At 34.0% G+C, this 24,330-nt stretch overlaps 1 protein-coding gene across 9 annotated transcripts in view; it reads left to right on the top strand.

The window, feature by feature from the left end:
• LOC131938206 (transient receptor potential cation channel subfamily M member-like 2) overlaps positions 1 to 23,391 on the top strand; it is a 36,121-nt gene extending 12,730 nt beyond the window's left edge. For 7 of the 9 annotated variants that reach the window (XM_059296123.1, XM_059296121.1, XM_059296120.1 and 4 more), the window contains 19 exons: positions 13 to 111; positions 643 to 686; positions 1,022 to 1,124; positions 1,804 to 1,932; positions 2,282 to 2,536; positions 3,388 to 3,562; positions 5,341 to 5,497; positions 6,545 to 6,732; positions 7,626 to 7,761; positions 8,127 to 8,268; positions 8,943 to 9,057; positions 9,721 to 9,753; positions 12,711 to 12,868; positions 14,060 to 14,145; positions 14,521 to 14,718; positions 15,400 to 15,505; positions 19,998 to 20,129; positions 21,782 to 21,895; positions 23,085 to 23,391. In XM_059296123.1, the coding sequence (XP_059152106.1) occupies positions 13 to 111; positions 643 to 686; positions 1,022 to 1,124; positions 1,804 to 1,932; positions 2,282 to 2,536; positions 3,388 to 3,562; positions 5,341 to 5,497; positions 6,545 to 6,732; positions 7,626 to 7,761; positions 8,127 to 8,268; positions 8,943 to 9,057; positions 9,721 to 9,753; positions 12,711 to 12,868; positions 14,060 to 14,145; positions 14,521 to 14,718; positions 15,400 to 15,505; positions 19,998 to 20,129; positions 21,782 to 21,895; positions 23,085 to 23,201 (2,487 nt within the window). In that variant the 3' untranslated portion in view covers positions 23,202 to 23,391. Of the gene's footprint in view, positions 1 to 12; positions 112 to 642; positions 687 to 1,021; positions 1,125 to 1,803; positions 1,933 to 2,281; positions 2,537 to 3,387; positions 3,563 to 5,340; positions 5,498 to 6,544; positions 6,733 to 7,625; positions 7,762 to 8,126; positions 8,269 to 8,942; positions 9,058 to 9,720; positions 9,754 to 10,160; positions 10,926 to 12,710; positions 12,869 to 14,059; positions 14,146 to 14,520; positions 14,719 to 15,399; positions 15,506 to 19,997; positions 20,130 to 21,781; positions 21,896 to 23,084 lie in introns of those variants that run through there. The other 2 variants (XM_059296125.1, XM_059296128.1) reach the window with 2 other exon arrangements.
• Positions 23,392 to 24,330: the final 939 nt, after the last annotated feature.

Genomic DNA, 24,330 nt, shown 5'->3' with positions numbered 1-24,330 from the left:
GTTTTTTAACAGATTGTTCCCGCTATTGTTATGCCACCATTGATCCAAGTTTTGATTGACTTCCAAAAGAAAAATAAACCAAAAGAATTGTCTGCTGATTTTGCTTCAGGGGTGAGTGGAAACTTACACCATGCAGCCTATAAATATAAAATTGTCATGCTTTAAACTTTATTTTTTTAATGATTGTTTTAAAAAAAAGCCAGTATAATTGTAGGGTGCATTTTAAGCACATTTGAAGCCTTTGAAATTTAAAAAATGGCTTTCAAAAAGTTAATACTTTTAGGTTTGAAATTAAAAAAAAAAAAAGGAATTGACCCTATAAAAACATGGAATAGAAAACAGAGTAAATTAACTTATTATATAGATCTGTAAGAAATCACTAAAACCCATGCTTTAGGAAAGTACCAGCAGAGACTCTAATAAATAATTCAAGATGTTAAAAATCTGCCCAATTTTATAAATGAAGTCAGTAAATTTTTTGTTGTTCTAAATTCTATCAGATACAAGCTCCTGTAGAAGTAACTATCTAGGTTTCATGAATTTATTACTTTATAAGCAAACAGGAAAACATGTAACTTTATAATTCTGTTACTTTTTAAAAATAACTTAATGATATTTTTTTTTTTTTTAAATTTTTTGCAGAAAGAAAAAGATTTGAAAAGACAGCAGACTGTGTATAGCTTGCAGTAAGTTTTGTTTTTATTTTCATATTTGTTTATTGGCTTACTTGTTCAGTAGCTCCTATAGGATGAAATGGTTGAGTGGTACAGTACATGACTGCAATCCCAAAGTCTCAGAATCAATTCATATAGAGAGACCTTGAGTCCAATAGCATCTAAATAATAGCTAAATCTGGTAAAGTAAAGGCTGTTGAGCTTAGTATTCACCACACTTACTGTGTAAACATTTTGTGTTTTTAGTTATTTTGTTTCAAATTTTATTCCATTACTCATTGTAATCATTCTTACAAAAAAAAAATTATACTGCTAAAAACTATAGGCCTAATTAAATTTTTGTTTAGACCTCAAGTGCTTGAAAAACCTGCCAAGTTTAACCTGAATGACACCATACAGAAATGGGCTTATTTTTACAGTTCTCCAATTGTTAAATTCATCACCAATGTTGTAAGTCTCATCTGCCCTTTGTTAGTTTCTCTATTGAATTGTCTACCTTTAGAAATTTTTTTTCTGTGAATAGGGGAGTCAATGAATGCAATTAACAATTTTTCTATATTTATTAAAGTAACAAAGTTTTCCTGAGTTTCTTAGTAAAAAGTTGTTTGATTGCTAACTTGATGCCTGGATTTTTTTTAAAGTTTAAAATTATGTAACATTACAAAAGTAGCTAAGTGATAAATTCAACTTTGTTTATTAAAGAATGTGTTAAATTGTAAAAATGCAATTTAGGGGTAATTTATATTACAAATAATATCTAAGCCATAGGTCTTCCTTAGCACACTACGGTACATTTAGCATAAAAACAAATAGATACAAAATGAGAGAATTTCAACATTCAGTTTTTTTGCTCACAATTTATGTTGCACATGCATCGCTGAAGAGTTTCTGTTTTTTACTGGGTTCCTTTAGTGTTTGATAATTAAGTAGGCTATACATAAGTCAGGTATAAACCATATATATTAAAGCTAACATGATTTGCTATACCATAAGGCTAAGCAAATTTAATATAAACAGGTTATTTACATACACTTTGAGAAATTTTATACCATTCTCTATTTATCACTTATAATATATACAATTTGCCGTATATCACATAAAATAGTACATAATGTTCTTTCCCTCACAGGTATTTTACCTGGTCTTCCTGATGTTGTACAGCTATGTTTTGGTTGTTAAACTGACCAGTGAGTTTGTCTATCAGGAAGGTATTCTCATCGTGTGGGTCGCTACTATTTTCACTGAAGAACTGCGACAGGTAATATACAACTAATTAACATCTGTTTACTAATATTTTGACAATAATTCATAGACAGTTATATAAATTTACCACAAGAATAATCTTTTTGTTTTGTTTTGTTAACAACATTGTAAAATGATTTCTGAATCAAAATTACAATGAATAAATTTAAACAGTTATTTATAAAAGTTGATTGTTTTCATCTAAAAAGCTATGTTAAATATAAATAGAGATTAATATTTAATAAATCGCTCTAAAATTTGATTGAAAAATTAATTAAAGCACATTTTTTTTATCCTCTAATTTGGTTTTTTAAAAAAAACTACATCTATTTTTTTCATGAAACAATTACAAATTTGGTTAACAGTTTTTTACAGGAGCTGGGCATTCCCTCAAGTCACAAATAGAATCTTACTTCAGTGACAAGTGGAACTGGCTGGATATGTTCTCAATATTTCTCTTCATTGTGGGAATGATTCTCCGAGCCATACCCAACGACGACACCCTGAGCGCAGCTAGAGTCATCCTCAGCATAAACCTCATCACGTTTTTCTCCCGCATACTTCACATTTTCTCCATCAACCAGGAACTTGGGCCCAAGCTTGTGATGATCAACAGAATGGTGAGGTGTTTTGTTACTGTTTTGGTTGTCTTCATTATAAATGTTTCATACGGCTGTTTTCAACAACTCTTTCATATAATATGAAAGAGATATAATTAATTCCTCAGTAATTTATAACCTATAAAAGCTCTTGTCATTGGCCTATGTTCTAGGAGGGGCAACAAGCTACTTAACCTAACCTAAACTAATATGATTGTAATCTCAGTATGAAATTGTGAGGTCAGTTCTAGGAATTGTAGACTTTACTTTTTCTAACAATTGCTGGGTGAACTCCGAGAAGTCTAAGTCATTCTGGCTAAAGTTAACAGAAGTGTGTTCTAAGCCATTCAAGCTAAAGTTATCAGTAGTGTGTTCTAAGCCATTCAAGCTAAAGTTATCAGTAGTTTGTTTTAGGTCATTCTGGTAAAACTTATCAGTAGTGTGTTCTAAGTCACTCTGGTAAAACTTATCAGTAGTTTGTTCTACCACTCTACAAAGTTGTCTCATTTGAGGTTGGACAGGATTGGATTTAAACCCCCTGTTTGTGGATAACTTTTCTATCGGTGGCTATTTATCTTGACTAAATACCAATTCAACTTATTTTGTTAACTTCAAAATATTAAAATTTGAAAACCACAAGTTACTATAAAAGGAATTTTTAAAAATTTAATATTGAAGTGGTTTGTTGTTATACTGCTGGTTTTATCATGGCCTATGCTGTGGTTTTATGGAAAAGTTTACGACAAAATTTGTTTCATTTCTCATCAGATCCAAGATTTGAAGTGGTTTGTTGTTATACTGCTGGTTTTATCATGGCCTATGCTGTGGCTCTATGGAAAAGTTAATACAAAATTTGTTTCATTTCTCATCAGATCCAAGATTTGAAGTGGTTTGTTGTTATACTGCTAGTGTTTATCATGGCCTATGCTGTGGCATCAGAAGCCGTGCTGTATCCTAACTCTGAACTCAGCTGGAAGCTGCTTTACTACTTTCCCAGAAAAGCTTACTGGCATATTTATGGGGAACTCTTTTTAGATGACATTGAAGGTATTTTTTTTTCTGATTTTTCATTGGAGAAGATAACTCAGTACATCTTACCAAATGTCAGGAGTAGTTTTAATACAATTTTTAAAAGATTTCTAATTTACTCAAAGTTCTGATTACTATATGACTATGTACTCATTTGAAACCATCTCTCGTCACCTAATCTGGAGCTAAAAATCCAAAGAAATGTCTATTAGTCTTATTTTTTGAGAGCCTGTAATTTTTTTAAATGCTTATTGAAATTATAAAATAACATTTTTTCATTTTTATCCAACACACTGTTCCTTTTAAAATTTGTAAAAAAAAAATCAGCTTATAAATGAGTATATAATAAAAATTATGAATACATTTATATCAGTAATTTTTAGTGGTGCTATCTAATATACAATTAATTAAAATATAATGAAAAACATAGTGTCTTGAAATTGGTTTCGCAAGAAGATTGAAAATGTTTTAAACGTATGTATTGTAAGATTATGTTTTCCTATAAGTATAAGAATAATTTATTTCAAAAACATTGAATCAAGTAGATTGTGAGTGTTTGTAAATTTGAGCAATAGATTGTGAGTGTTTATAAATTTGAGCAATAGATAGTGAGTGTTTGTAAATTTGAACAATAGATTGTGAGTGTTTATAAATTTGAGCAATAGATTGTGAGTGTTTATAAACTTGAGCAATAGATTGTGAGTGTTTATAAACTTGAGCAATAGATTGTGAGTGTTTATAAATTTGAGCAATAGATTGTGAGTGTTTATAAATTTCAGCAATAGATTGTGAGTGTTTGTAAATTTAAGCAATAGATTGTGAGTGTTTGTAAATTTGAGCAATAGATTGTGAGTGTTTGTAAATTTGAGCAATAGATTGTGAGTGTTTTTAAATTTGAGCAATAGATTGTGAGTGTTTGTAAATTTGAGCAATAGATTGTGTTTGTAAATTTGAGCAATAGATTGTGAGTGTTTGTAAATTTGAGCAATAGATTGTGAGTGTTTGTAAATTTGAGCAATAGATTGTGAGTGTTTATAAATTTGAGCAATAGATAGTGAGTGTTTGTAAATTTGAACAATAGATTGTGAGTGTTTGTAAATTTGAGCAATAGATTGTGAGTGTTTATAAACTTGAGCAATAGATTGTGAGTGTTTATAAACTTGAGCAATAGATTGTGAGTGTTTATAAATTTGAGCAATAGATTGTGAGTGTTTATAAATTTCAGCAATAGATTGTGAGTGTTTGTAAATTTAAGCAATAGATTGTGAGTGTTTGTAAATTTGAGCAATAGATTGTGAGTGTTTGTAAATTTGAGCAATAGATTGTGAGTGTTTTTAAATTTGAGCAATAGATTGTGAGTGTTTGTAAATTTGAGCAATAGATTGTGTTTGTAAATTTGAGCAATAGATTGTGAGTGTTTGTAAATTTGAGCAATAGATTGTGAGTGTTTGTAAATTTGAGCAATAGATTGTGAGTGTTTGTAAATTTGAGCAATAGATTGTGAGTGTTTATAAATTTGAGCAATAGATTGTGAGTGTTTGTAAATTTGAGCAATAGATTGTGAGTGTTTATAAATTTGAGCAATAGATTGTGAGTGTTTATAAATTTGAACAATAGATTGTGAGTGTTTGTAAATTTGAGCAATAGATTGTGAGTGTTTATAAATTTGAGCAATAGATTGTGAGTGTTTATAAATTTGAGCAATAGATTGTGAGTGTTTATAAATTTGAGCAATAGATTGTGAGTGCTTATAAATTTGAGCAACCCGATTGTAACCCCAGCACCTCTATGTCCAGGGTCAAGCACGTGTACAGATGACCCCACGCAGTACTCAGACTACGATGTGCTCAGGTGTCCGTCCCCGGTGGGAAAATATTTTGTCCCCATTCTACTTGGTCTGTACATTTTGATGACCAATGTCCTGCTGCTCAATCTTCTCATTGCCATGTTTAGGTAAGCTTTAGAATTCACGACTGTCTTACATCACTTAATTAATTTTAAAAGTAATTTATTTTATTATACGTTTCAACTGATTAAATTGTATTTTCTTTTTTTTTTTTGTTTACTGCCCGTGACTTTTGGATTCACTAAACCCCTTTGGCTAATTTAGAATTTTTTCAGTTTTAAAGCTTTTTTAGCACAGATTTTAATAGCAAAAGCAAATTTACTAAATGGCTTCTATATATCAGACTTTAAAAAAGAATTTTGATATGTTAAAACTTAGATATAAAAATTCCATGAAAGATGTTTGCACAGATGAACAAATAATTAGATATAAGTAAAATGACAAAACATGAAATCCTAGCCCACATCATATATTCAGCTCTAGTTTAAAATAGCCAGAGGTGCAGTGTTGCTCACTACAGTGACTCATTCCAACTTGGATGGTCAGTTATGCAACAGGTAAATTTAAAAACTAAAACAATATTTGAGATATTGTTGAACTAAAATCGCTTGTCAACAACATTTTTTGTAACATTTCTATATCTTCTTTTTTATTTTGACATTTTATAACATTGATTACCATCTCAGATTAGGGGTTATTTTGGTAGGGTTGGAAAAACTCATGGAGTTCCTGAGTTCAAACCCCTGGACAGAAGATGTTGGATAGTTGGGGGAAGCAACTCATCTAGGAGAGACAACTCCAAAATTAAACAATTGCCGCCTTGTAGTTGGATAAAGACTATGAAAGCAAATCCACAAAAAAAAGAAGACTTAAATTGTGTTGGTGGAAATTCCTTCCATCATTACAATTATGAAAGAAGAAGAGGATTTTAGTTTAGAGATATTACTTAAAACAAACTTTATAAATAATTAGATTATAGATGATTTGGCCTAAGTAGCCTACCTTTGCATTAGTATTTGTTTATCCAACTAAATTCTTCATCATCATCATTCCTGTGGACCCGTTATGCCTTATAGAGCATAGGGGTGCAACCACAATTCCTTGGGCAATTCCTCCAAGTTGGGATACAATTTTAAATCCCTTTTTATTTCCAGCTTCACCTTCCAACAAATCCAGGACAACACGGACATGCACTGGTGTTTCCAGAGGTTCAACCTGGTCCTGGAGTACACAGAGAGGCCAGTGCTGCCCCCTCCTATGATCATCCTCTCCCACATCTACCTCGTGTTTCAGTACTGCTGCCGCAGGTCACCTGACCAGCAGGCAGAGTCCAGTGAATTTAGTAGGTCATTAGGTCATTAGTCTAGGGAATTTAGTAGGTCATTGGGTCATTAGTCTAGGGAATTTAGTAGGTCATTAGGCCATTAGTCTAGTGAATTTAGTAGGTCATTAGTCTAGTGAGTTTAGTAGGTCATTAATTCAGTGAATTAAATAAGTCATTATGTCATTAGTCTAGTGAATTTAGTAGGTCATTAGTCCAGTGAATTTAGTAGGTCATTAGGTCATTAGTCTAGTAAATTTAGTATGCCATTAGGTTTTTAGCTCAGTGAATTAAGTAGGTCATTAGGGCAGTGAATTTTGTAGGTCATTGGGACATTAGTCCAGTGAATTTAGTAGGTCATTAGGTCATTAGTCTAGTAAATTTAGTATGCCATTAGGTTTTTAGCTCAGTGAATTTAGTAGGTCATTAGGGCAGTGAATTTTGTAGGTCATTGGGACATTAGTCCAGTGAATTTTGTAGGTCATTGGGACATTAGTCCAGTGAATTTTGTAGGTCATTAAGACATTAGTCCAGTGAATTTAGTTGGTAATTAGTTCATAAGTACAAATCCCATAAATTTAGGAAGCCATTCTGACATAGCAGTTATGTGTTGAGATCAAGTGTATTTCTAAATCAATTTATATGATAATTTGGGGGATGGTGAGGGGGAATTGGGTCCATAACTTTTCTTACCTTCAATAACTGAAGAGCACATCATAACATCTATTAATAGAGTGGGATGTGAGGGAAAAAAGAAGAAAAAAGCATCTACTGACAGGGTACTGAGTTGGCAATTTCATGTCCAAGACACAACTGACCACAATGGCTAAAAACTAAATACTTTTTAAGTCAATTAATTACTGAACCACTAATGATTTGACTTATCAAGAACACATTATTCCATGCTACCCCAGGGAAAGTTTTTAAGAACAAAGATTTTGAGAAAAAGTTGATGCAGTGGGAAGACATCATAGCTGATAACTTTCTCAGCATCAGAGAAAAAACAGAACGGAACAGTTTGGAGGGCAGGGTCAAAGCATCATTGGAAAGGTCAGTATGTCAAGGTCACAAGAAGCAACCATCTTGGCTTCATGTTGTGTTGTGATTTTACAGTATACAGTTTAAGTTTTCAATACTGAGGTGGGTTTACTTTGCAAGGTAGAAAAAAAATTGTCTGAAATTTTGAGGTGTTCATCATCTTTTCCTGTTCTTGCTCATGACACATGTCGCAGATGAAGTAGAGTTAACCTGTTTCAATGACCTTGGCATATGAAAGGATAGTGTGGTTAACACTATGCCCCAGTCATTAGTTGAGGTGTTGGCTGTCATATGATGGTAAACTTACATGAAGAAGACCTGTTAATGTTATGGTGCCACATTATGGTAGCTTGATTAACACATTGTGTATGATGCAGGTTGGAAGTTGTGCTCAGTAGAATTGATGATCTCCATGACAACCAGACAGCTGCCCTAGGATTAGGTCCACCTGTTCCCATGGAAACACAGACTCAGTCAACAGCCCAGATTGAGAAGAAAATGGCAGCATTAGAAAATCAGGTGAGTCACGTGCCCCTTACCCCTAGTTCGATGTTGCCCTTATCATCTTACATTCACTTGATTTTACTCTCTATTTCTAAATACTTTCACTTCCACTTTGCTGTTGTCTACCTTTATTTTAACTAAATCTTTTATTCTAGATTAGTGACATATTAATATGTCAGCATACATCATCCTAAAAGTTTTGTGGTGACAAAAAAAAGTTCAATAAATAACATTTTACTTTTTAATTAGAATTCATTCTATAGACTACTGAAATCTGATAAAATTTTCTGTAACTATGTATAATTTTTGCCTGTGTTGTCACATAGCACAAACTATGAACAAAAATAAAGACTTAAAATATAATTTTTGCCTGTGTTTTAGATAACACAGACTGAAAAATATGAAGACTTAAAAATATAATTTTTGTGTGTGTTTTTTAGATAGCACAGTCTATGATAAATATGAAGACTAAATATAATTTTTGCCTGTGTTTTAGATAGCACAGACTATGAAAAATATAAAGACTAAAAATATTATTTTGGCCTGTGTTTTAGATAGCACAGACTATGAAAAATATGAAGACTTAAAAATATAATTTTTGCCTATGATTATTTTGGCCTGTGTTTTAGATAGCACAGACTATGAAAAATATGAAGACTTAAAAATATAATTTTTGCCTATGTTGCCAGATGGTTCACACGACCAAAGCCTTAGAGTGGATCATGTCCTCCCTACAAGAGAACAAGCTAGCATCCAAAACACAGAGACCTACCCTGCCCGACTACAGTAAAGTTAAACTTGAAGGTATTTCTGTCAGTCTTGACTGAATGTTGTAGTTAGTAACTTCATTGTCTAGGCCTCGGTATTCACTTTAATTGGTTAACTTTTTTTTTATTCTAGTTTTTAGTGTTATAGAGTTAACTATTTATGAATAAACACAGAATTTTTAATACAAAATTTTTTCTTTGTTTTCTAGTTTAGAAGTAGTGTAGTTTTGTTGTAAGTCTAAAATCAAGTCAAAACATTTTTTGGTGTTCTAATATAGACTAGCTTTACGTTCTTGCAAGAGTTTTTAATGAATAATCTAAAGAGTAGGAATATGGGAGGATATCACCACACCCTCCTGTATGCCAGCCCCCACACATAGTTGGTGTGGCCGTGTGGTAAAGCCACAGGCACTACACTCTGCAGCAGAATTTAAACTTGATAGTACAATGCCACATGTGGGGGCTGTGGAGGGTGTGTGGGAGTCGAATAAGCTACCACATGTGGGGGCTGTGAGGGAGTCAAATAAGCTATAACATGTGGGTGTGTGTGGGATCTTCCACATGCCTTGTATTTTAAATCACATTCCACACTTTTAACTAACTCCATAGGGTCAGTGTTTCATTTTTTGGTAGAATTTTTAAAAATGTTGATCTTTGTTAATAATTACATTAGGCCTTGATTGATTTATAATTGTTTTAGAGGCCACACATATTTTTACAATATGCCTTAAAGGTAAGAAATTCCAACTATCAATGCTTAAGTTCATCCAGTTTAAATCTTAAGCTAGAGCTTTACATAAAGAATTTTTCTATGAGCACAGAAGTATCAGGCTAAAAGATGTATGTGGATACTTCTATCTTCCATCTTCATGTATGGTGCTATATGTAATTTTGTCTGTTTAGTTCTAAATACTTTTTGTATTGTCTTCAGCAAGCTACTCACCTACCCCAATAATTGCATCAGTTGGCCTTTTAACTAAAACTAAGCTTCAAAGAACCCAGTTTTATGCATTTTTCCCTTCCTATTTTTTTTCATGCATATTTCCCTTCCTGTTTTTTAATATTTGTTTTTTTTACTGCTTGTTCATTTAATTTAGATTTGTTTGTAAAAAGTTTGTTTACTTTTAACCCACATTTCAGATGAGCACTGATGTGAGCTGAGCATACAACAGATTTGACATTTTTACAATTGTTATACCAGCAAACATATACACTATTTATTTTCAATCTGGCATATTTTTTAAAATCTGGGATTTGATGAGAAATTTCTCTAATTGCTGTGGGATATGTAGAGGATTGATACCATCATAAAACATTCTCAATTAAGTTTTACTCATCTTGCTAAAAGTTGCTAATACTAATTTATAATGTAATATTTTGAAGTCAACAGGCAAAAAAATGCTTTCAAAATTAGTAAAATACTCTTAAAAAGTACTGCTGAATTTTTACTAATGCTCATGTAGGTGTCAATCTAATGATACATTTTTTTGTGTGATATTTTAATTTTTTATTTTTTCTCTTTGTTTGCCGGGCATTTGTCTATGGTATTTAACTAATCTCACCACAGCACATTTCTACTTCATTTTGTAAGTATAGAATTTTTTATTTACACGCTGTAATAATTAACTAATTATATTTTTGTTATTGTTACATTGCATAATAAAGATGATACCGGTACGTTATTTATTAAATATTATTTATTGACGCATGCATGTCATGTTTTTGTTATACAAAATTTGCCATTGTGAAAATAACCTTATTCAACCCTTACACATTTATTATATAACCGATTTCAATACTTTTACACATTTTAAGCATGTTTATGATTTTATGGTGTAATTTTTTTTATTTGTCCTACATATATTATTTTTATAATTGAAGTTTACTGACCTAATTTGTGTTTTTGAAAAGCAACTTTTTTTGTAAATAAAATATATTTATCTTAAGTATAAATTGGTAATAAAATCTGTATGAAATCATTTAGAACTATTCATGTGTGTTTATTTTTGCGTAGTATCAATATATTAATCTGCTTTCCCATATTACAGTGCTAGTATTTAAATGCCAAAACATAAAAACAGTAAATGTTTTATAAAAATAATTTTTATCTTTAACTTTGTAATTTCTAAATTTACTAAGATAAAACATATAGCCTTCTTTAACAATAAATAATTTTCATTGAATCAAAAGACCCATTGTCTAGTTTTTATTATATTGAGAATAAAATAAAATACCAACTTTATTTTGTTGACTGTAAAATTAAATTATGTACATTAGCCATATCTAAATTTAAATATTTGAAATTAATATGTGTGTTTAAATTATAGTTTTTAAATAGTAATGCATTAAGCTTTGCTCATAACATAAATACGCAGACATACACATTTATGTTAATCTAATATTTAAACTACACAATACCTGCCATACCTTGATAACAGAATTAGTTGGACAAATGTGTTAGAATTTTTAAAATAATAAGCATACTTATTAATAAGTAAATTCCACTTTCCAGGCAATCAATAACACCATGTATTACAATGAAAATATCAACAAATAAAGTAGAGTTCATGTTTCTTGACCTCGGCTTATAAGGGATGGTGTGGTCAGCACTATGCCCAGCCGCCTTTACTTTCCCTAATGTGAGTCAGGTACCCATCAGAGCTGAGTGGACTCTGTGATGTTCTGCAGACTTAAAGTCCACACCAAGATCAAACTCGCGACTTTGGAGTTAGCCTATCCAAATCATGTTGACTGGCTATGTCATGGTGGCTGGCCACATTCTTGTGGCTGGCCACATTCTTGTGGCTGGCCACATTCTTGTGGCTGGCCACATTCTTGTGGCTGGCCACATTCTTGTGGCTGGCCATATTCTTGTGGCTGGCCATATTCCTGTGGCTGGCCATATTCTTGTGGCTGGCCATGTTCTTGTGGCTGGCCATGTTCCTGTGGCTGGCCATATTCTTGTGGCTGGCCATATTCTTGTGGCTGGCCATGTTCTTGTGGCTGGCCATGTTCTTGTGGCTGGCCATGTTCTTGTGGCTGGCCATATTCTTGTGGCTGGCCATATTCTTGTGGCTGGCCATGTTCTTGTGGCTGGCCATGTTCTTGTGGCTGGCCATGTTCTTGTGGCTGGCCATATTCTTGTGGCTGGCCATATTCTTGTGGCTGGCCATATTCTTGTGGCTGGCCATATTCTTGTGGCTGGCCATATTCCTGTGGCTGGCCATATTCCTGTGGCTGGCCATATGCTTGTGGCTGCCTATATTGATGGCCCCTCAACCATTCATAGTTCAAGTATAGAAAGCAAGTTGTATCAGTATCCTCTCTAGACTTGCTCATCTAGATCAAGTAAGTCGCAACAAGTGTTTATCTTAACTCACTCAAAGTAGCCTGCTCATAACAGCTTGGTGTAATCACAGGTAAAGTTGGGACTTGAACTCTGAATCTTCATTTCCAGGTTAAATTATTTACCATATCACATATTAAGCCCATTATGTAAGTTATTATTCACAAGATATTAAATGACAGTTTGAACATAAGCATTCATTCAAGATTCTTAGTTTAAATTGATTGCATTTTTTGTCATCTATTACAACCAAAGGTAACTTTCAAGAATCTTAGTTTAATTTTTTAACCCTCTGTGTGACACCACCAATACTGTGACTTGACCATAAATTCTGCCTGTCCCAGAGCTCAAGAAGAAACAAGCCCAAGATGAGAATGACAAGAAAGTTGTCCAGGAGCTGTTGCAGAAGAAAAAAGACTTCAACTTCATGTCCAGGACTTCACCCTACCCAGCAACCACAGTACAGCGGCAGAAAGTTCCGGATGAGATGGTGCAGTGGGAGGTGAGGGGTGGGGGAGTTTTTCTGCCTTTTGACATATTGTGGTAATGCTCTTGTGGTGATGTTCTGTGGTGTGATATTTTGGGAATTTGTAATGTTTTGTGAGTCAGTGGTGATTCTGTTTTGTGGTGTTGTTCTGTTCGTTGTCGTGACACTGTGAGAGCCTAGTACTGACGTTTATTTTTGTGGTGATGTTCTGTGATGTGGTGCAGATGTTCAGTTTTATTGTGATGTTCTGTGATGTGGTGATGTTCAGTTTTGTGGTGATGTTCTGTGATGTGGTGATGTTCTGTGATGTGTTGATGTTTTGTAAGAGTGATTAGATTCAGTTTTGTGGTGATGTTCAGTTTTGTGGTGATGTTCAGTTTTGTGGTTAAGTTCTGTGATGTGGTGCAGATGTTCAGTTTTATAGTGATATTCTGTGATGTGTTAATGTTCACTTCTATGGTGATGTTCAGTTTTGTGGTGATGTTCTGTGATGTGGTGATGTTCTGTGATGTGGTGCAGATGTTCAGTTTTATTGTGATGTTCAGTTTTATTGTGATGTTCAGTTTTGTGGTGATGTTCAGTTTTGTGGTGATGTTCAGTTTTGTGGTGATGTTCTGTGATGTGGTGATGTTCTGTGATGTGTTGATGTTTTGTAAGAGTGGTTAGATTCAGTTTTGTGGTGATGTTCAGTTTTGTGGTGATGTTCAGTTTTGTGGTTAAGTTCTGTGATGTGGTGCAGATGTTCGGTTTTATAGTGATATTCTGTGATGTGTTAATGTTCACTTCTATGGTGATGTTCAGTTTTGTGGTGATGTTCTGTGATGTGGTGATGTTCTGTGATATGGTGATGTTCTGTGATGTGCTGATGTTCTGTGATGTGCTGATATTTTGTAAGAGTGATTATGTTCAGTTCTATGGTGATGTTCAGTTTTGTGGTAATGTTCAGTTTTGTGGTGATGTTCAGTTTTGTGATGTTCAGTTTTGTGGTGATGTTCAGTTTTGTGATGATGTTCAGTTTTGTGGTGATGTGGTGATCTGGTGATGTTCTGTGATGTGGTGATGTTCAGTTTTGTGGTGATGTTCAGTTTTGTGATGATGTTCAGTTTTGTGGTGATGTTCAGTTTTGTGGTGATGTTCAGTTTTGTGGTGATGTTCTGTGATGTGGTGATGTTCTGTGATGTGGTGATGTTCAGTTCTTTTTCTCAGATTGACTACCCAGATTACAACCCCCCAGCCTACACCTCCTCTGAAATTCTCAGAAAACCTTCATTTGCTGATGATGATCTATTGTCGTAAGTTTTTTTTATTGTAAAATTTTTACTTTTTTAAAATTTATATTTATTTAGAAAGTAAATCAATGGCCCATAGCTCTTGGTTCTGTCAATAAAAAAAAATTAAGAATGTTTGGTAAATTATGAATCAATTTTAACATTCTAAGCTATTTTCACTGCATTTTATTAATCAAGTAAAATAGAAGTAATTGAAAAATGAATATAGTTTGGTTTTTACTATTATTTTTAACATTAAGATAAAGTTATCTTTAGCCCTAATTACAAGCCTAGGCCTAATCCCTAACACAAACACAAAATTATTGTATTTACTGGCTAAGCTAACACTAGACCTATGTTTCTATAAAACCTGGAAATTTAATTTTTTGTTGATATCAGGACGCCGGTGAGGAAGAAAGTAAAAATAGATTTCAATGAGTACGACAAACAGTGCAAGGTTTCTCGACAAAGCTTGCTTAAACCTTACAAGGTTGTGGACGGTCTGCCATTGAACCCTGTAGGCCGCACAGGGTTGAAAGGTCGGGGGTCGCTCGGAAGATGGGGGCCCAATCATGCAGGAGATCCTGTGGTTACCAGGTCAGTTGAAACCATTTAAGATTTTAAAACTTTAAAATTGGACACAGTTTTAATACAAGTTTGGAAGAGCAACTGTTTATGGAAATATGAAAACATAATTTTGAACTGATGTAAAATACAAACTCACGTTTTTTTCACTTGTTTTTCCATAGTATTTTTCTCCATAGGGGTCGTCCATTAATGACATCACACTCTTAGGGGTGTGGGGGGGGGGGGGGGTGGTTCCATAATTTTGTGACAATGTGTGAGGAGGGGGAGAGTTAATTTTTAAAAAGTAAAGTTAGAAACTGAATTTTAGACATCATCATTTTTCTAGAAAACTCTTGTATTAAATTGAAATAGAAATTGATTAAAATACTCTATGTTGAACCATCTTAATCAATATTTTAGAGAAAAAAACAATGTTTACAAAAAATTAATCTGCTATTTTGATGGGGCTTGTAGGCTGAGGTGTGACATCATTTTGTTTTGGGGGGGGGGGGGGGTCTGGCATTTTGTGATGATGTGTGAGGGAGGGAAGGTGTGGAGGTAAAGTGCATTAAAAAAGGATGCCTTCAATTATGGATGACCCCTTATAAACAAATTGTTTAATAACTTCCAATTTTTTAAATTCATTTCTTTTTGTTTGGAATAAATATCAATCTTTGATGCCAGAAAACTTTTTTCCTTTCAAAAACTCAGATGGAAGCTCCTAGAAAATGGTACTTGTGCCAAGACCAATGGCAAACCTGTCTTGGAATTTGTGGCTGTACAACGATTGGACAATAACTTGTGGGCCCTGCCAGGGGTAATTTTTATTTGTTTTTATCCCTATTCATTTAATTCATGTATTTGGTTTTGTGTACTTATATTATTGGTGTATTTTCTGAAAAACTAAGTTATACCTTGATAGGTCTTTAAACAAGTTCTAATTCTTGATGACACCACTTAAGGGATCATCCATAAATGATATCAAGTTTTTTTTAAAAATGATTTTTACCCCCTTCCCTACAAAGTGACCCCACTACAGCCTACCCACCCATACTTCAATTTACAATATTTTATATGTGTAAAAGCTATACATTTGTACAATATAAGGATTAAATACATTGCTGTGATTTCAAAATAAATTCTAAGTATAATATTCCATATTCAGTTTTAACGCAATTTTTACTTTCTCATATATACGAAGTAAAGAGAAAGTCTTGTAATCGTGCAAAAAATAAAAAAATCTAAATTTTTGCAAAAAAATATAATTTTGCAATCTTGTCCGTATGTCTGTGTGTCTGTAAAGACGATAACTTGAGTACCGTTACAGCTAGGTTGATCAAATTTCATTTATAAGTATTTTATCAAAATCGTAGATCCGTATCAACTTTTGAGCGATTTCTGTTAACCGGAAGTGGTACTTTTTTTGCTTTCAATTTTTCAAAAGCCTATAACTTGAATACTATTTCAGATAGATAAATGAAATTTCACATGTAAGTAAAAGATCTAATTCACTACCTTCTGTAAAATTTTGAGTAATTTCTGTTGACCGGAAGTACCAATTTACGCTATTTCTGATTTCTCAAAAACTAATGTAAATTTATAAATATAATATTCCGCACTATTAATAATAGTATTATGCACATTTTATTTGGCGTTCACTTGTGTGCAATTCTTTTTTCTACGAGATTTTATTCTATTTTAAAAAGTTTAAGTTTTTGAAAATGGATTAAAATTCATGTCTATATCCCTGAGTTCCCATCCCCTGTTTTTAATATATAAGAATAGTCGAGAAAGTTGTTTTTTTTTTTTATTTTAATTTTATTTTAAACATGTCATACATTTTTTAATTTTTCTTATACAAGACGTCTAAGTTTGCTTTAATTAAAACATTGTTCCTTCGAAGCGTATTATTTGGGTGGCGGGTGGTGGCTCTCTGTGTGAGCCTTTATACTTTCTAAAGGGAGGCATAGGTTACAAGAGTGACAGGAGTACATCGTTACTTCAGGATGGTTTTTTATATAATGCCCGTATATGTCTAGGTACCAAGTCCAATCTGTGTGCGGAATCTTGTCAATACAAATTTAACAAAGTAAGAAGTCCCAGTGTTCATGGCGTTCGTGTATTTTAGCTTCCTCAACTGATTTGCATCGCTGGGTGCAAAATCTGCACTTTTTGTCGTCGAATACTGATTTTGTAGTTTTTTTTATTTTTTGCTGTTTGTTTTGTGTCAGTGGGGCCGTCTTCCTTTTTCCTTTTTGGACTTGTATATTCGGGCATATCTGTATCTGTGCTGGGCTTGTTATGTTCGAGAGTTGGTTTCAAAGTAAACGTAAAATTGACTGGGTAGAGCGAGGATGGTAGAGGAGAATTCGATTTGAGAGTTGTTGATGCAGATGGTTTAACGGTTGATGTTTTCGCTGTGCTCGTACTAGGGGTTATTGGCTTGCTTGGCGGTTTGGCTGGACTAGTTGGTTTCCTGAATTGAGTTTTGGGTGAGATCGGTGCAGTCGTAGTGGGGGTGGCTTGCATGTTCGTAGATTTAGGAGGTCCTGTTGTTTGTTGCTGCACAGGGATATTTGTTGAAGGGTGCTGAGTTGAGATCTGCGCAGTCGCAATTGGGGTGACTTGTGGGTTTACCGGCGTAGGAGGTTCTGTTGATGGCAGCTGTGCAGGTGTAGCTGGATCCTGTGATGCTGTGAGGTGTGCATTTGATGCTGGGCATTGATTGGTCCAGTGCGAGGTTGCAGAGCAGAACTGGCAGGCTTGTTTCCTTCCATTTATGGCGACTAGGATGTTGAGGGATTTGTTTTTGTAATTAATTTGAATGTAATGAGGGATGTTTGTTGGGTTGTCAGTGTGTATGGAGAAGCTGCTGTTACTGGTGTGAGGAATTGTGGTTATGGTTGGTTCTTTGTTGCTGTAGTGCTTGTATGAGTGTGAGATCGTTGAGTGTGGGGGTACCCACCTAAGGGTTATGTTGATTCTATTTTTTTCGTGTAGTGTGAAGTGTAGTGTGTAAGGGCCGTGTATTTTGTGTGTATTGTGCATCGTGGTGACGTCGAATGCTGTAGAGGAGAAGAACCAAGTATCTGCTCTGCCGTAGTTGAGGAGCAGGATTTGTTCATTACTTATGAGTTGTCGTAAGACATGTCCGCGTAGGTTGGGGAGGCCTTTTGAGGAGATTCGAACTTGGATAGTCGGTGTGTCGACTGGGTACAGTTCTGGGTAGATTCAGGTACGTAGTTGAATTTGCTGAAAAGGGTTGGGCCCAGGATTTCATTAAGCCACCCGAACCGTAGTCGGGGTGGCTCCTCCCCAAGTCTCTCGACCCAGGGGGAACATCCAAGGGCGCAACCCCTTTGTTGACGTTGACGATATTTGCGTAAGTCATTCTGTTTGAGGATGACATCATTGGATGGTGCGGATAGGTTATCGATCTTAGCTAAATGGTTTTATTTTATCTCTGCTATAAGACCATATTATACCAGAGTAGATTTGATAAGATTAGAAGGCAGAGAAAGTGCCCCTCGGTAAAACCTCATTGGCTATGGTGCCGCTATATATAAGAATATTCGAGAAAGTTAGGGGAGATCATCCTGGTTTAGTTGTGTCTAAGGTATTGAATGAAGTTACTTTCCTACATACATATTCCCAAAAATCTAAACTTTACTTATGGCTTGATGTTTTAAGTTATTTTATAATAGTATATTTCAGTTTAGTGCCACAAAAAAGATTTTAAGCTCTGTTTATAGATAATTATTATATGTTTAATTTCCGAAAGAAAAATGTTTTATTTAAGATAATGAGAAAGATATAATTTATGAAGTATTCTGATTTACATTAATGACTTTGATTATTTCCCTTATATTATTTCTCTTACTTTAATAATTTTTTAAAAATTACATAAAATGAATGGGAAATTTATTTAATAAGTAGATCTATAACAAATGCAGAAATAATGTTGACTTTCAAGTAGATGATTGTGTTAAAAAAGAAACTGTTTCCAAAAATGACAATAAAATAGAAAAATAAAATTATCATTGCAATCACAGTTCAGACATCTAAGATTATTGGTGGATTGTTAATTTATTAATGTTAATGTGTTCTATTCTACTCTGTTCTGCTCTATGACACTACATTGTTTTACATTCTATTCTAATGTATTTAACCTTCCTCTTTCTATACTACCCTACCATACTGTGCCCCACTCTGCTGTTCTGTTCAGTGCTTCGATATACTGTACTAAATTCCACTACGTGTTGTGTAAGTATGTGGTGTGTGTGAGTTATATGGTTTGAGTGTGTTAGTGTGGTTTGTGTGTTATGGTGTGGGAAGTAGTTGGATGTGGATCGTGGGGTTGGGGTTGTCAGGGGTTGGGGTTGTCAGATGTGATGTGGGGTATGATGTGGAGTAGGTTTAGTGTGGGGTGGGGTTCTGAGGTGTGGCTTGGTTTGGGATAAGGGGGTTGCCTGAGGTGTGGCTTGGTTTGGGATAAGGGGGTTGTCTGAGATGTGGCTTAGTTTGGGATAATGGGTTGTCTGAGGCGTGGCTTAGTTTGGGATAAGGGGTTGTCTGAGGTGAGGCTAAGGGTAAGGTAGGTGTAGTGTGTGATGCAGTCTGTTTTCCACCTTCTGTCATTCATTTTGTTATAGTGTATTATATCCTTTACCAGGGTGGTTGTATAGCACAGTGTTAGGCTCTATATAAGGCTGTCTTTGTTTTTTCTTCTTCCATTTTCTTCTTGATTTTAGTGTTAGGAGGGATTCCCTCCAACACAATTTTTGTTTTGTTCCTGTTTTTTACATTAAAAAAAATGGCAAAAAAAAATGGCTGGCTGAATAAATAAGCTGACTTCCCCACATGTATTGCTTAATATGACCGGTTGTGATTGATGGTAATGTTATATCACTTTATAGGTAATTTTTGTGCTATATATCTGGATGACACCTTGTGTGATGTAGTCTCATACATGTTAATCATCATCATCGTCATCATCATCATCATCATCATCATTATCATCATCATCATCATCATCATCATCACCCTCATCGTCATCTTTTCCCGTTCGTGCCCAAGTCACATGGGGCAGATGAAGTAGAGTTCATCTGTTTCAGGAACCTCGACATTTGCTTTCCATAATGTGAGTTAAAAACCCATCAGAGCTGGGTGTACTCAAGGATGTTCTACTGACTTGAACCCGGATTCGAACTCAAGACTTTCGAGTTAGCAGCCTAGCTCTCTACTGCTAGGCCACTCCACCCCCCATACATGACTCTAAAAATTTAACTCACGTATGAATTTGTTCCCAGGGTATATGTGAGCCAGATGTGAGCCCATGGTCTGTTTTGAAGACAGATTTCAAAGAAAGCAGCGAGAACTCTCCTGTTAACAAAGAAGAGATAGAGAAGGGACTAGCAGATCTGTCACAAAGTGGTGTTGAGGTAACAACGTCACCGGATTTTTCACTTATCATACCAGATAAGGAGCCTGTTATGTAAACAGAGTTCCTTCCAGGCATCTCTTTGAATAAAGTCTACCCCCCCCCCGGTCAAAATGGAATATTTATATAGAAAATATATCAAGTGCCGCCCCCCCCCCCCCCCCCTCGGAGAAAAAAGTCTGGAAGAAACACGGTATTTAACACACCTAATATATAGCCTAATCTGTGATATCAGATATTGATATAAAGCTATGAATAATACAAGTGTCCTGACGATAGTCGGACTTAACATGGTTGTCTAAAAATATAAAAGCGTTTCAGATAAATGTGCAAGTGAAAATTGTGCATATAGAAAAATGGGCAAATGCACTCATTTACAGTTTTATTTGGTCATATTTCATGGACATATGTTTTATTATGGTGTATTTTACACGTGATCATACTTTAAATAACCAAAATAAAAAAATAAAATTCCCATGCACACTTTTCTGAGTCCAAATATCCATGTGTTGCTTATTATTCTGCTCACACTGAACAAAGGATTATGTCAAAGTATTATCCATTCAATAATTAGGGTTTTTACTAATCCATGTGTTGCTTATTATTCTGCTCACACTGAACAAAGGATTATGTCAAAGTATTATCCATTCAATAATTAGGTTTTTACTAATCCATTTGTTGCTTATTATTCTGCTCACACTGAACAAAGGATTATGTCAAAGTATTATCCATTCAATAATTAGGGTTTTTACTAATCCATGTGTTGCTTATTATTCTGCTCACACTGAACAAAGGATTATGTCAAAGTATTATCCATTCAATAATTAGGGTTTTTACTAATCCATGTGTTGCTTATTATTCTGCTCACACTGAACAAAGGATTATGTCAAAGTATTATCCATTCAATAATTAGGGTTTTTACTAATCCATTTGTTGCTCATTATTCTGCTCACCCTGAACATATCCAAAAGATTATGTCAAAGTGGAACTTCAACTAGATTAATAAATGACAGGTTTATATGTAACTTAACTATTCTTTGAAAATAAATAGTAGATTTTTTCTATAGCTCTTCAAGTATACTTTTTTGATCTAATGTTTATTAATGCAGATAAAGTAAATTTTACTTGTTTCTGTGACTTTGCATTCATATGGATTGTATCATCCATTCAATAATTAGGGTTTTTACTAATCCTGAATAGCCAGGTACTACTTATAGCTGAGTGGGCTCAGTGACTCCCCTAGCATCCACTACTAGTGTTATATGTGTACTTGAACATACCTTTACCACTGTGTACATGAACATACCTTTACCACTGTGTACATGAACATACCTTTACCACTGTGTACATGAACATACCTTTACCACTGTGTACATGAACATACCTTTACCACTGTACATGAACATACCTTTACCACTGTGTACATGAACATACCTTTACCACTGTGTACATGAACATACCTTTACCACTGTGTACATGAACATACCTTTACCACTGTGTACATGAACATACCTTTACCACTGTGTACATGAACATACCTTTACCACTGTGTACATGAACATACCTTTACCACTGTGTACATGAACATACCTTTACCACTGTGTACATGAACATACCTTTACCACTGTGTACATGAACATACCTTTACCACAGGTGTACAGGGGTTATGCCGATGACCCACGTAACACAGACAACGCATGGATTGAGACACGGGTGGTCAACTACCACGACAAGGATGGAAAAGTTTTACAGCATGTCATTCTTAAGGTTAGTTTCAAGCTTTGTCTGAGCGTTTGCAGTTTTCTTTCCCAACCAGGGTTAGAAGCTGTGAATATATGCTGTGGCTCTGTGTGCTTGTGGCAGTGATGAATGGAGAAGTTGGGGTTTGTCTTCTATGATTTACAAATTTTATATATATATATATATATATATATATATATATATATATATATATATATATATATATATATATATATATATATATAGGCCTATATATATATATATATATATATATATATATATAGGCCTATATATATATATATATATATATATAGGCCTATATATATATATATATATATATATATATATATATATATATATATATATATATATATATATATATATATATATATATATGGCCATATATATGGACATATATATGGCCATATATATATGGCAACCTCCATTACTTGTTCAATGTTCTCAAGATCTTCCTCAGTAACTATTTTATCGAGAGCCTTTCTTGGTAGATTTGAAGGCTGTCACATATGGAAACTAACATGGATTTACATTTTTTTCTTTTGACAGTCATCTGCTATGTCTGTCTCATGGTCTGACGGCCCTTTTGATCCATGTCGCCTTGCATATAGAATGCTATACAAACAAGAGCTAAACAATACGTTACTCTCAATGAAAACGCACTCAGAATAATGAAATTGCTATCACAACTTAGTCTAGATAGAACATATTGGCCAGTGCGCGCATTGGCCGGCCAATGTACAAAATATGCTGTCAAGTTTAAGTGCTTCAGACTTTGGCCAGTATGTCCCAGCCAGTGCGCGCATTGGCCGGCCAATGTACAAAATACGATCTTAGTGCTAAGTTCTTCGGGCTTTGGCCAAGAGAGCCGGCCAATGCGCGGATTGGCTTTGACCGTAACATATATATATATATATATATATATATATATATATATATATATATATATATATATATATATATATATATATATATATATATATATATATATATATATATATATATATATATATATATATATATATATATATATATATATATATATATATATATATATATACAAGATGATTGTAATTGTGAGTTTTTCATTCAATTTGTAAAACATAGTTGATGGGTCTGATCAAAATTTCCTGGGACATCTTAAAGTCTAGGTATACAACAGACGAGAATAAAAAAAATGTATTTTTTGTTTTGCCAGGCACGTGAGGCCGTCCATGCTGTGACATGGCAGACAGTGTCCAGCAGTCTGACCCTGCACGGAGCACACGCCTACTTTCTCAAGCTGGTGGCTGACAGACATGGCGCCGCATTCTAAACTGGTTGGACATGGACTTTTGGCTGGACATTTATCTGGATATTTTGTCTGGACTTTTTACCTGGACATTTTACTTAGACTGTTTACCTGGACATGTCACCATAACTTTTTACCTGGACATGTCACCATAACTTTTTACCTGGACATGTCACCATAACTTTTTACCTGGACATGTCACCATAACTTTTTACCTGGACATGTCACCATAACTTTTTACCTGGACATGTCACCATAACTTTTTACCTGGACATGTCACCATAACTTTTTACCTGGACATGTCACCATAACTTTTTCCTGGACATGTCACCTGGCAATTTCACATTGACTCTTTACTCTGACATTATACCACGTCTATTTCACCTAGTTAATTTACCTAGACTTATTTAGACCTGCATCTTGCATCCAAAAATCCAAACTTTAAAGTCTTGTTACCACTGCTAACTGTTGTTACGCTTTTTGTTAAATATAGTAACTTTTGTTACTCAAGGTAACTTTTGTTACCCTTTTTGTTAAACCTAGTAACTGTTCCACTTTTTTTGTTCAAGTTATTACAATTTTTATAGTTTTTACACGTAGTAACTTTTTGTTATATTTTGTTAAACCCAGTAGATCTAACTATTATTATACTTTATTATAAAATTGAGAAACTTTGTTATCTCCTTCTGATAAAACTAATGACTATTGCTACAGTCACACTCATATGCTAAAACCACATAATTATTGTTACATCTATACATTTTTAACTTTTATACTTATAACCAAAGATATGTAACAAATACCTAAATATAACGCGACATCTCACACAACCTGTAAATGCTGGAGAAGAATGTGAAATATTTTTGGTGAATGTACTATGAGACTTACAGTCATCCTTCAGTGATCCTGGTTAATAAGGATCAGAACTGGAAGCGATAAGTAGCGATGGATGACTTTATTACACTCCTATCCTACAAGTTTGTTGCACTTACATAAGATTAAAGAAATAAAATTACTTTGTTTTAAATAAGTCATGATACATATTTTTAAAAATTGGTTATAGATTACAGTATGTTTAGAATATATTTAAATATTATTACACTTCACGTCTGAAGCTCTTATTGATTTTTGAACATTATTGCAACCATTTATT

This window comes from Physella acuta, unplaced genomic scaffold (genome assembly GCF_028476545.2).
Source record: "Physella acuta isolate Inbredline_101_S28 unplaced genomic scaffold, ASM2847654v3 ptg000237l, whole genome shotgun sequence".
NCBI lineage: Eukaryota > Metazoa > Mollusca > Gastropoda > Physidae > Physella > Physella acuta.
The sequence above is the reverse complement of the archived record's forward strand: the minus strand, read 5'-3'. Positions and strand labels throughout refer to the sequence as shown.